The following is a 13,201-nucleotide window of genomic DNA, read 5'->3' as shown; positions in this document are numbered from 1 at the left end:
CCGCCGCCGCTTCTGGCAGGGCAGCACCGACCACCGCGGCGTGCCGGGCAAGGTGAGGCCGGGGCGGGCGGGGCGGGCTGAGGCTGGGGCCGGAGGGAACGGGCCTTGGCCCGGCCCCCGGGGCTGCCCCTCGCCCTTCTGTCTCTTTCACAGCTGCTGTTGGCTCAGTTATTCCAGCTGAGTCCTGAGGCGAAGCGTTTCTGCCTCGGATTCATGTTACTGCGGCAAGGAATTGCCTGCGGTTCAGGAGTTCGTTTTCTTCTGTACTATCAGTTAGGAGGAAAAAAAAAAAAAGGCGCAAACGAAACAACAAACCCACCAAACGGCATAATGAGCCTAGAGCAGGAGAAAGAACGGCAACAAAAATAACCGTCAGTCCATTTTAATAGCTCAAAAGTAACCGAGTTTGTTATTATAGACAAGAACTACGGGAAGAGACCTCAGTGTGGGTGCCAGGCTGTGAAGGGAAAGCCTAGTTAGTAAGCTAAGGCCAGAAGCGTTGATCTGACTGTGTGTCTCACTGGTTTTGAGCTTTTTTTACTTACAAATAAAAACCTCATGGAGGAGGAAGCATTTCCTATGTGGATGACACCAAAACAAAAGCACCCAAAAAAAATAAGCTAACATTCCAAAAGTGAGCATTTCCAATTTCATGCAAACGTGTATTTTTAAGCCACTGGAAAGAGAATAATAGCATTCTCTGCTTTGAAAGCCTGCACCACCCTGCCAGTGTATAATTCTAAACAGCTCAATGAATATTTAAGAAAGCGTAGGTTACAGAAGCACCCAGCAAGTTAGAGTAATGACTTTGATGTCGCAGGACTGTTGTTGACAGCTCACAATTTAGTCACTATAAATGCAAACTGATCATAATTCTATAGAAACTGACCCTTGCTCTCTTAACAGCAGAGACAGCTCTCTTAACATTTCCCTACTTTGAATGCTGATTTTGTCTAATGAAACCATGTTTTCCTGATGCTTCCTAATCTGGTAATTCCACTCGAAAACTGGAATATGGCTTTAAAAGAGCTCTTCCAGAAAAGCCATAAGGATTCTTTAAAAAAATCAACCACAGCATTCTACGTGTAGTGTGGAAGAAATTTTCACCTGGTTCTAAACATCACTAGTTAAAACCTCAAACACTATAAAATAACTTACAGGGTACTTGAAGATAATACTAAACCCCCTCACATTTAGTTTCCTGCAAGGGAAATCACCATGCTGCAGGCACTAGCATGAGTTAGGCACCTAGTATTTTAAAAACACCAAGGTTTACTGCAAACAAACCAGGCAGGCTGGGCAGGCATGTTTTCCCGGCTGGAGCAGAGCTGGGCAAATACAGCTGTGCAACCTTCTGAACTCGAGCCCCAAAATGCTTTCCCATGCTGCTTTCAAAATTGAGTGGAAAGCCTTGCTTTCTCACCCGGCTTACACGCTGTCACACACAATTCCTGTCTCCAAACCTGACACTGCCTCACCTGGCTGGAGAGGTGGAACAAGCCCAGTGTCTGCTGCTGTGAGGTCTCCAGCTATCCTTTGCTTTCTCACTGGGAATACTAACTTTCTCAACTACCTATCATCATCCCTCTGCAAAGATTATGTTGGGAAATTTATGTTCTTCTCTTGAATTTGGATTAATTGAAAAGCACGTGCAAAAGTTGTTAGGGTGGGACATAAGAGAGTGTGATCCCTTCAGCCTCCACTACTTAAGAAACCAGACATTAAAAAAAAAATTAAAAATAACACTTAAAAAACCCCCTAGTCAGTCAGATAAAGTCCTATTCCTGGGGCTTCAGAAAGGAATAAAGCCCACAGTGGCCTGGTTTCCTTCCTTTTTGCAAGTATCCTTGGCGACCCCATTGCATTAACTTGTACTGGGCTAGCTGAAATTCGGGGAACTGCTCACAGGGAGTGTCCGCTGATAGCGGAACGCTTCCAAAACAGCCACACCAGCTGGTATTTGTATTTCTACCCCAGTCAAGATTATACTCATAACCATCATATGCAGGCGTACAGAGTCTTAAAACAACAACAACAAACACACACAAGCCTGTGATTTTGTTCTATTTCTATGCTTCTTCTGACAGACTGAGGGAGAAGGTAATTATGTAAACTAGTTAATGCATTTTAATTTTTTTATATAAAACACTTGGCATTAACAAAATACATTTTTCTCTCAGCATCAACAAGTTAATCCCTTTTGGTATTGCTGCAGTCTATGAGTTGTTACTCCTACTTGTAAGACAGAAAGGCTTCGTCGGTCATCAGAGATTATTATCTTTTGTGGCTGAGCTACAAGTGAAATTGATCCTTCAGTATTAATACCTTTTAAAGAAGAGCAATTAAATAGCAGCCAGCAAGTTAAACAAAACTCTTCTGAAAACACTTCTTGCTCCAACATTCCAGGATCAGTACAAGAAAAAACAAACAGAGAGAGCACTTTGAGTGAGGTACAGTGGCTGCAAGCTTTGACTACAACACTCGGTCGACCTTGAACTTGCACTTTGAACTGCTCAGCTCCCACTCTAGTAAGACTGCTAACTAGTTATAGATTGATAAATTTATAGTTTACAGGGTGTTAAATTGGAAAAAGCCTTGTTAGATTAAGAATGCAAAAGAATAACCATTACTTGAAAAATACAGTTTACACGTTAGCTGTGTTAACTAAGATTTTCAGAGGATTATTCTGAATAGTACATTAAAGCAGCTTGAATTTGACCAGGCAGTAACAGTGTACCCTGAAAAAAGTGATGCTGGCTTAGAAAGACCTGAATAAGTAGCAATAATGTTTTTATAAATGTTGAATTCAAATCTCTTAGTGCAAGCTTCAGAAAAAAATGGCATCAGAAACACAAATCTGCATGATTTCTATAAACCTTCTCAAACATTTAAGTCTGGGAGGTTGGTTTTGCATTGAACCCAGTTAGTGCAAACCAAGCCAGGATTGGCAGTTGCTTAGTTCTATGCAAGCTAGAGTACTGTGTTACATTATATTTCATGCCTGTCTATAAACTTTTTGAACACATGTGAGAAGGTTCACCTCATTGTCACTACAGAGAGAAATGACATAGTGTTGTGAAGAAGCAACACAACTGAGGAAGGTGCACTGAGGACAGTTTTACATTAATGAATTATTGCCACCATGTTAGACAGTTTTACATTAATGAATTATTGTCACCATGTTAAACAGGAATCGAATTGAGTCTGGACAGCACATAAAAAGCAAAGACATTCAAAACCTCCTTTTCTGACAGCCTTTACTGTCTATGTTGCATAGACTTTCCACTCAGGATTTAACATCTGTATTAACAAATAATACAGATCAAAAGCTATTCTCAGAAAAAATTTATACTGAAACTCCAAGAATCAGACCATATTGAGATTGTCCTGGAGGAGTTTGTTGACCCTTGCATTACTTTTCATTGGGTTTTTTTGCTTTGCTTATGAATCAGAATAAAAGCCTGTAAGGAATTTTTTAATTTGTTTTATTATTTTTTTTTAGCCTGGAAGAGTTGTGACTCTGGTTGAAGATCCTGAGGTATAGTACTCCTGTCTCTGTAGGTACGGAATGTCATGTTGCATTCCCAGCCTGTGTAGTAAGTCTTTATTTTTGCTTCTCTACGAGGAAACAACTGAGTTATCTTTAGTGCAATTGAAGCTACGTCAAAATTTCTTGAAAGCTATCTCAAAATTTCTTGGAGTCACACCAGTTACTTTGATTGTTTGAAATAAATCAATCCATCTAAACCAAGAAATAGGAAGTAGTTTGGGTCTGTTAATACCAAAGATATATTTTAAAGTTTTCCTGAAGTCACTTCAGGTATCCTGTTACAAGATGCAGAATTTTACTTTCAGGGTATGTGTAGTGCTGCCAATACACCAATCATAGACCCCTGATGTTGTGTCAGAACAGTAATCTTGCCCGCCCCAAATAAAGACTGAAACAAATAAAAATCACATGTCAGAGATCAAAAAGGAGATGCCACAACTGTACATTTGGTTTCTCTGTAATACTGTGAAATTATCTCCTGTTCAGAGAAAATGGTCCAAGTCTGCCATTCTTGCTTATCTTTGTCCTTTTCCCTGCACATCACTTAGAAAGTGCAAGGAAATTGTTTGCACAGGGAGTTCCCAGTCTGGGGAAAGAGGGGAAGTGAAACCAGGCCTAGGTTTATAGGCAGGTAGGCAGATGAAGGTTTTTCTGCTTATAAAAGTACCTACACTTAAATTTGACCTATTCAATAATAAAGACACTATGAGTACTTGCCATTTTTTTAGGGCTCTTACCTCCCAGAGAGCTCCCTGTGGACTGCTCACCAGGTAGTATGAAAGCCCTGAGCTGGGCCAGCAAAGCCCAGGGGAGGCTATTGCAGGACATACCTTGGATGCCATTGCTTCCCACTTTCTGCTGACCCTCTGGACCCCCAACATCCAGCATTGTGCTCTATTATGGTACCTTGCTGGGGACAGCTACAATGATCCTGGCCATCCAGCTTCACACTGCTCCAGGAGATGAAATCCCTGCAGGTAGTACTGCCTCCAGAGGGACAGGAGGGAAGGATGGCATGGAAGCAGAGGGAGAGCAAGGGCACAGGACACCAGACCAAAAGACATGGAGGATGTGTTAACTGTAAGTTAGTTTTTATTTACAGCTGCTTCTTTAGACAGCAATGATATTGCTGTCTTACCCATCTATCTTCCTGCAATAGTAGCCACAAAGAGAGGTAAGTTCAGCAGTAATCAAAAACTTCAGCTGTTTTTTGCAGTTAGCAAAACCAGCAAAATGCAATGAACTCTCATTGTGATTTTCTGTACCTTTCTAGTAAGGGTTTTTTTCACATTACTGTACCGCTGGGTACCATTATGTTACACAGATGCCTGTATAGACAAAGAATGCTTCTGTATGTTGTTACTCAGTTCGTATTGTTAAGGTAACTTATTTGTTACCATAGAAACTTTTTTCCCCTTAGCAAACCAGTTTTGGTTGGTTGGGTTTTTTTTCCCCATTTCCTCCAGAATGTGGTGTGGCCAGATTATCACCCTTTACACATAAACATCAAATGATATGGCAAGTCGTTTGCTTTAATTTCAGTAAGTCATTGGCAGTTTTAACACAGTAACCTTATTTTGAAAATTTCCTACCAGACTACAGCAAGCAGTTATTCCCATGCACACACGCACATCAAACACCACAGTGACAACAGCAGTAGCACTTTCAGTGGCAGTGCCAGCTCTCAGCTCTGTGCTAGCTCATGTGTCCTCTTTCACTAGCAACAGCAGCTTGAAAACATCTAGTTTAGAGAGTTATTCCATCTGAATTTCTTTGCCAGTTAAGAGGAAATGACACGAGAAAAATCACGCTCCTTGTCAGATTTCTGGATTATAATTGTCCATCATCTGTAATAGGAATTCCCTGTACTGAAAACTAAATTAATTAACTAGACACAGCAAATCAAAACCACCTACAAAGGATGCCATAACAAATGACTCCTGATTTTTTAAAATAAAATGCCTTTGACCAGCTTATGGTCTGCAAAATTCAGCACTTGTCTGATGTCATGGCTAAATATTAAGATCCAGCTTTAGGGGAGAAAAAACACAAACCAAACCAAAACTTAATTGCTTTGTCATAATTTCTGCGGCACTGATACATATACCTAGTTAACTGCAAGAAGAACCCACATTTGAAGTTATCAGTAGACAAAACATGCTACAATTTATTTTAAAATGGCACTTGTAAGAAACAAGTGGATAACAGACCATCATAATTTTTCTATGCTACTTCAAAATGAAACAAAAATGTGCAGATTTATCCCTACACAGATCTCACTGATCTATTTAAATAAACTTGGTAGAAGAGTATAACTAATTCACATTACCACACTTAAAGACTTGTTCAGAGATGTTATCTGCAAAGAGGATGAATAAACACACAGATTCTCCAAGCTGGTACTGAAATTTATCCTAACACTGTTTGCTGAGGTACTGGAGATGCCCCAGATAAATTGTGAAAAAATGCCACCTCTCAGCTTTTTTTTCCTCTTGATTCAGTTTCAGTACAGTAACTTTACCACAGTCATCCCTGCAAGTATGTGCAAGAGATGTAGGTGACACTCAGATCCTTAGAAGTTAAACTGCAACCAGAGAAAGGACCTGATCAAAATCCTTTGAATTTGGCACTATTTCAGATTTTAATTTTCAGAGACAAATTTGTGCAGTCAGAAAGATAATTTGTATCCTTCTTGCAAGTTCTTTAATAGCCCTTGCTAAGGCTATTTACTACTTCAAATTTAATTGCTTTGGCAGAAAGGGCTTAGCATTAGCAAGAAAGTGGATGATCAATCTGCATAATTACCATTTTCAAAATTTCCTAAATAAAGCAGCCCTTTCAGTTTGGGACTCTTTTCTACAAACAGTGAAAAAAGTAGCTATAAAAAGACTGCAAATGGAAGCAAATTCATTTACCTAAAGAGAGTTTTACCTAAATACAGTAAAAATCTAATAATTTTTTAGTATCCTTTTAAACAGTGCATGGATTTTGTTTCCTTATGTCCTTCAACAGGGGTGTGTATGGGGTGTTGCCTACAGATTGCCAGCTGGACAAGAAGGTGAAGTAAAGGCATACCTGGACTTCAGAGAGAAAGGAGGCTACAGGACTACCACTGTCATCTTCTATCCCAAAGACTCGTCAGTAAAACCATTTGATGTCTTGTTATACATTGGAACTTGCGATAATCCCAACTACCTTGGTCCAGCACCTCTAGAAGAAATTGCTCAACAGATTTTTAATGCTGTTGGTCCTAGTGGAAGAAACACAGAGTATCTGTTTGAACTTGCCAATTCTATTAGGAATCTTGTACCAGAAGATGTGGATGAGCATCTCTTCTCCTTAGAGAAACTAGTAAAGGAACTCTTGGAAAAGCATCAAAACCTGAATTGTCTATAAAATAACTTCTTTCTTTTAGTGATCTTGCTCCATCTGCAAAGGAGTGCTGTCATTGCACAATGGGTATAATGACTTGGAGACATGTTTCTCTCTACTATGCTATCTTGCTCCTGTTAATATTGCATTCACAATAGCCATTGGTCATTAAAGCATACTGTTATATAAACAATTATTTCAGGATCTGTAGAAAGGGGAATGGGGAAAGTGTTTTAGGTTTGAATTTGGTAAATTAATTTTTTTATCCAAAAATTACATCTTTATGAAATCTCAGGTGAACCACTTAAGCATCTCTTTGTTCGAAGAATATTATTATTATTTCAGGCTTAAAATAGATCACTAGAATATTTTAAAATCTGCATTCATTTAAGTGATAGTTCTGATTTGAAACCACAGGCGTGGAGCTCAGTGCAGTTAAAGAGGTAAATGTTGAGTAGTAATTGTAAGCTGCATAGTAGAACATTCATATAATCGACATTTAACTTCACAGAAATTAAGTTATTCCACTAAATTAGTCACCTCACACTCTATCTATTAGCTGATCCTTAAATGCAGAGGATAAAACATTTAATTGTCAAGGAAATAATTTTCCTTGGCTTATTATGTCAAGCCCCAAAAAAACAAAGTATGAGATACTTTGACATGAACAAGCCATAATGCATCAGTGCCTCATTTTTCTTAAGATTAATATAAAGATTCAAGCCAAAATGTTAAATTTAACTGAGAGTATAACTTGAAGCCAAAATGCAGCTAGAATGTTCAGAAACTCTCATCTTTGTTATTTGCCTTTAAATGCTGTTGTAACCCCATCTCTTAGAGAATTCATCAATCTCTGAGGACAGATTTTAAGCTAGTAAACTTTTTCAACCAAGAGATCCAACTCTGGCAGGGGGGTTGGACTAGGTGATCTTTTGAGGTTCCTTCCAGCCCCTAACATTCTGTGATTTTGTAACAAAAGGCAATTAAGGAAGGAACCCTCATTTTAGTAAACTAAAGTGTGTAAGGATATCCAAAGATAATTAGAAAGCCACTGGTTTAGGCTAGTGGGCTTACCTCATACAGAGTTTCCATCCCAACAAGAACTTGTCTTGCTTCTCAAAAATTGAAGTTATTTTTTTGTTAACTTTTAGCAAAGTATATTTTTGTATGTTAATAGAGGAAAGGTTCTATTTCAAACACCATGTAATGTCACATTTCCTCATACAGAGAATGTGTTTGGTAGTAGTGTGGAAGCCTATATCCTGCATCAGTAATTGTAAAATGTTTCTACTATACAGTTCCTCCCTTTTCTCATAATTTTCCTATTTTGTATTTGTAATTGCTTGAAAGTGTCAGGGTTATCAAAATAATGAGCTGCTATTATTTTGCTTGGCTACCTACAAAAGCCAACAAGAACATAAATGAATGTTAATAGGAGATACTTGAGAAAGGCAGCTAGATGAGTTGAAAATAGGGTATTAAAATGCAAACCTAAATTGGAAAGAATTAGACTACTTAAAATATTTAACCAAGAAAGCTGTATTTTTTTACAAACCAGATTATATTAGTTTGCCTCTGGCATCTCTCAAGCTTTGATTCATTGAGGGGAAATAAAAAAGTGTATTAGTTTTTAGAAGCTACTGTTTACTTTTAATAGCTGAATACCACTATTTTAAGAGTGCATTATAGGGTACCACTTGATGGACTACTCTAAACTGCAGAAGCAAATCCTCTGATCATATTAGCAAAATAGCCATATGTACTGAGGCCCCATTCTTCCATTAGTACACCAGGTAGTTGCAAACTAATGGACAATCCTTCAAAGTTCTTGACCCTCCATTGCACCATGTGGGTTTAAGATTGGCATAACTGGGCAGCAAAGCAACCCCAACAGATTCAGCTGCACAGTGGGAGCACAGCAGAATCAAAATAGGACCAGAACTTCCAGGTGATGACAGTCAGTCATGCCTGAAGCTGGAGTTTGAGTGACTTTGCTTGCCAAAGCTGGACAGTGGTAACTGTCCCCCAAATCACCGTTAATGGGCATGGTCCATTCCAGGTGCATTTATTCACCTTGACTCAAAGAGTAACTCTTAAGGGTTACTGGATACTTAAATCATATATAACCCTTTCATTGAAAGTTATTTCAGGAATATTTAAATGTTGAAAAGAATACTGACCTCAAGAAAACCCCAACAACAGCACTTCCTTGTGTTTCATTCAGATTCAAGCAAGATGTAGTAAAGTTAAAATATGTACAATGGCATGTCCACTCTATGTATTTTTAAAAATTCTTTCCTCAAAGTCTTATCCTTGTTCCTTAAGACAGGGCAGGGGATGCTTACGCTCACTAATGATCAAAAATCAGCAGTGATTATTCCCTCTTTAAAACTCTTTATTTATGCACTGTGTTGCAGTATTGTAATTATATATGGCTCTACATTTTGTATCTTTAACTATATTCAGGACATCGTTGGTTCATTTGCTTTGCAGATTCATAAAGCTTGCAATAATATCTGTAATGATACATTCCAGTTTGTGCATATAACTTCAGTACAATAAAAATTCGTGACATTTACTAATGGTGTCAGAGAAAGAAATTTCCAGAAATGTTATGTCAATGTGTGTCTTAATTGCATCTTGTTATACAATGCTGTTAGATCTAATGATGGAAAAAAATAGGAGTGAGCTACTATTACACAGTCTTAAACTGTGTTGACTTTAGGAATTAATCAAAGCACTGAAAATACACATTTGTTCTTGCTGTATGGGATTTGAACCACCGCTCTACCTACAGCTCCAGCCACCAACAAAAGCTCAGTATGCTTTCAGACTTGTTACTCAAAACACAAAAAAGTAACATACACTTTTTATATGCTATACATGCTTATTTTATTTTATTTTTCCTACTGGTTGAAACTAAATATAAAATTGTGACAAATTATAGAGATTTTAGACATGGTTTCATTATACACCCACACACAAAACACACACTAAGGTACCTCAACTTTTTTTCCAAATGGCATTTGAGGAAATGGTAGTCACCCCTGTTGTCAGATTTCACTCTCTGGGATCTACAGACTCAAATCACCAAGCAGTCAACAGGCACCTCTGTTCTTCCACGCATGAAGGAAGCAGTACATAGTCACGTGTAATGACAGTCTGCCTTGGTGTGACTGCACAGTAAAATTTCTAGGGCCTTTTGCAGGAAAAGGAACATGCCCAGCAGTTGGTCAAGTTGTATTCTCCCTATGATGCTGAAAGGGATTATATTTGAGCAGAACACAAACTGAGATATCCGTATATTATCTTGGAATCTCTCAAATAAAAGTCCTATGTTAATTTTGGTTACAGCGGAAAAAAAATGCAAGGTTTGTACTGACTGTAGTAAGACAGTTTGATTTGATTGTTCTGTAATGTTAATTAGAATAAAAAACGCAGAGACTAAAAAGTAGCTTATGTAATACCCTATACTTAGTATGATGAATTAACCATTCGATAGCAACAGTCATTAAAAAATGCAATCAGCTTCTGTGAACATGGGAAACTATAACCTGAAAACGCAACATTTTCCTTTTTTTAGGGCTAGCTTTTCATAATACGCACACTTCATACCCATTTTGACTGATGCTGCCAAAGTTAATGTGTGACACAATCATAAACCTACAAACAGATTTGCATTTCTTAATACAAGAGAACTTGTGGACAAGGGAAATCAAAGCATTCTGTCATTACCAGATTCTTCAAAGGATCTCCAATAAAAAATTCCATCTGTCCTTCAACCATTTCTGTGCTGTGTAGTTCCCATAAATGAGCAAACAAAAATCAGATGGGACTGGTCTAACCTGTTCTAATTTGGAAAATGGGCTGGGCCACTCAGGTATAGGTGTATATACATGTATGTGGACACAGAGTGAGCCCTTAAGAGTTCTTTTCTTATACACATAAATCTACATTTGCTTTTATTCATTGGTTATACTTAACAGCTTTGTGCATAAACTACCAAACTTGGGAGGGTCACAGATCTTTTCAAAACAAAATGAAGATGTCATGCCCTCGCTACACAAAAAGGGGAATTTTTAAGGATTTCCATACTTTTCTAGCACTACATCTTTATCCCTACTTTCATGCTCTGAAATTTCTTTTTTCATAGGGGTACATGAAGACCAAACTTTTTCTAGACTAGGCTGCATTCTAGAAACTAAACAATTACAAAAAACTTTTACAAAGACAACTAAAGTTCACCTTAGTTGCCCAGAAGAACACAATGTTTGTTACTTCTTAAAATCCGTTTACCATGATCAGTACACCAATTTTCACCACAAATGCAAGAACAACATCTTGCCATGCATGCTGCAATTCTTTTACAACTGACAAAAAATGGAAAGCATACAGTCTAAAATGAAGCTCTACAAGTCTAAACATTTCGGACCATTTTGTAAGGAAGCTTAAGAAAAAATGTACTCGTTTGGTCAAAATACAGATAGCTGGCTCCTTACAAGCAGAAAGAAATTCCTAAACATTATTAACACCATTTACCCTTAAAAGCTAAAGCAACACAGTTACAAAATTGACTGCAGCATCCACCATCAGTATTGTATCACTATTTTACATCATTATTTCCTGAAGTTCATCATGTCACCAGTATAACTCTGATTTGCATCCCTTCTTTCTGGCCTCCATCCGGATACAAGCTTTACTCAAACTAAGAAGCTAAGGATGTTGGAAAGCCGCAATACTACAGCTCCCCCATCAGATCTATTTCTGCATGTCTGTTCGTGTAACAAACCCAGCCCTAACGAGGCGATTTTCCACCCTGTTCAGCCAAGCTCTGACCGGTAGAGGGGATGCAAACAGTCGTCAGGATAGGAAGCCCCCAGCACAGCCACGTATCTGGGCTTTCTACCATGCAAGTACATAATAGTGATAAGGTTAGAGACAGTATTTCAAATAATTACTCTTCTCTAACAGTCTTCTGCAAAAGCCAGACATTGAGTACACATTCACTTTGACTACAGACTACAGTACAGCCCCAATAAGTCTAACTTTGTACTCCCTCAGCATTCTTAGAGTCAAGCTCCTTGCTCCTATGCCTTTTTACTCCAGCAGGTACCCTTCAGTTGCTCCCCATCTTTATCTCAAACAAATGTCTTGCCTGTATCTTTCTGGCCTTTTGCAACTTAGGTCTCCTCCGCAGCTATTCATTCTCCCAGCACTTTCCTCTCATCGTGTGTGTACTTCAACTGGAAAAAGAATTATTCTCCCATCACAGCTACGTCTGCTTTGGTACCAGTTCAACAGGAAAAAAATTACACTCTCAAATATGAAAACTACGGTAAAAAAGCTCCAAAGTCTTGACTAGACCTGAGCCATTTAGTAAAGTTTTAAGCTATCTCACCTAGATTATTACAAACCATCTACTTCAACAGTTCAGACTTAGCCAGTTTTGCCCAACGTCAGTGTGAAAGCACAAACACACGCACCACTCTGCTGGTAAAACAGCAACAAAGAGGCCCGAGACAAAAGGTCTTAAACCACCTGAACTGATGATGCAGCATCCAGAGTTCCCTTTCTCCACCCCCACTGGAATTTTTCCTGGTATCATCTGCTTCCTTGGCTTTTACATACTCGTCCCATTAAACATCCCAGTGCCCACTGAAAGCAGGGGTTCATTAAGGTTTAATAAGAACCACTACATGCTGCAGAAACATTCCTTTTTTTAAAGCAGACAGTAAACACACCTGCTTCCCTTCTTCCTCCAGAGCCTCCCTTCCAGCTGTGTCTCAACTTACAAATGGCGACAAAAGAGCTCGATTTGATTTACTGCAATATTTAATGGCATTCCTCACTTTTTTTGTGCCTCCCGGTCTCAGCCTCTAGCGCAGAAGTCTGACTGGCGCTACTCTACTGGCGAAAATTGGGGTGGAGACACAGCACGGGGTACCTGGGCACGGGGTACCTGGGCACGGGGTACCTGGGCACGGGGTACCTGGGCACGGGGTACCTGGGCACGGGGTACCTGGGCACGGGGTACCTGGGCACGGGGTACCTGGGCACGGGGTACCTGGGCACGGGGTACCTGGGCACGGGGTACCTGGGCACGGGGTACCTGGGCACGGGGTACCTGGGCACGGGGTACCTGGGCACGGGGTACCTGGGCACGGGGTACCTGGGCACGGGGTACCTGGCACTCTGTCACCCTGCCGACGGAACAGCCGCAGGGCCGCCGGCCCCGCCGCCACAGCGCGCCGCTCTGGGGCGGGGCCCCCCGGCTCCCGC

General features: G+C 39.6%; 2 protein-coding genes across 2 annotated transcripts in view; both read left to right on the top strand.

Moving 5' to 3' along the window:
- Window positions 1-7: 7 nt before the first annotated feature.
- On the top strand, window positions 8-6,946 carry CHAC2 (ChaC, cation transport regulator homolog 2 (E. coli); the record flags this gene model as incomplete). The annotated part of the gene is made up of 3 exons (XM_010004971.1): window positions 8-52; window positions 3,503-3,538; window positions 6,563-6,946. Coding segments are annotated over 3 exons (465 nt in total), but the record flags the coding sequence as incomplete, so codon positions are not given.
- Window positions 6,947-11,641: 4,695 nt separating this feature from the next.
- ERLEC1 (endoplasmic reticulum lectin 1) overlaps window positions 11,642-13,201 on the top strand; it is a 14,558-nt gene continuing 12,998 nt past the window's right edge. The window contains exons 1-2 of the mRNA XM_010004961.1: window positions 11,642-11,760; window positions 12,857-13,139. Coding sequence (XP_010003263.1) covers window positions 11,642-11,760; window positions 12,857-13,139 — 402 coding nt within the window. The remainder of the gene's footprint in view (window positions 11,761-12,856; window positions 13,140-13,201) is intronic.

The sequence above is a fragment of the Chaetura pelagica genome, unplaced genomic scaffold (assembly GCF_000747805.2).
Source record: "Chaetura pelagica isolate M959 unplaced genomic scaffold, ChaPel_1.0 scaffold171, whole genome shotgun sequence".
In the NCBI taxonomy this organism is placed as follows: domain Eukaryota; kingdom Metazoa; phylum Chordata; class Aves; order Apodiformes; family Apodidae; genus Chaetura; species Chaetura pelagica.
The sequence above is the reverse complement of the archived record's forward strand: the minus strand, read 5'-3'. Positions and strand labels throughout refer to the sequence as shown.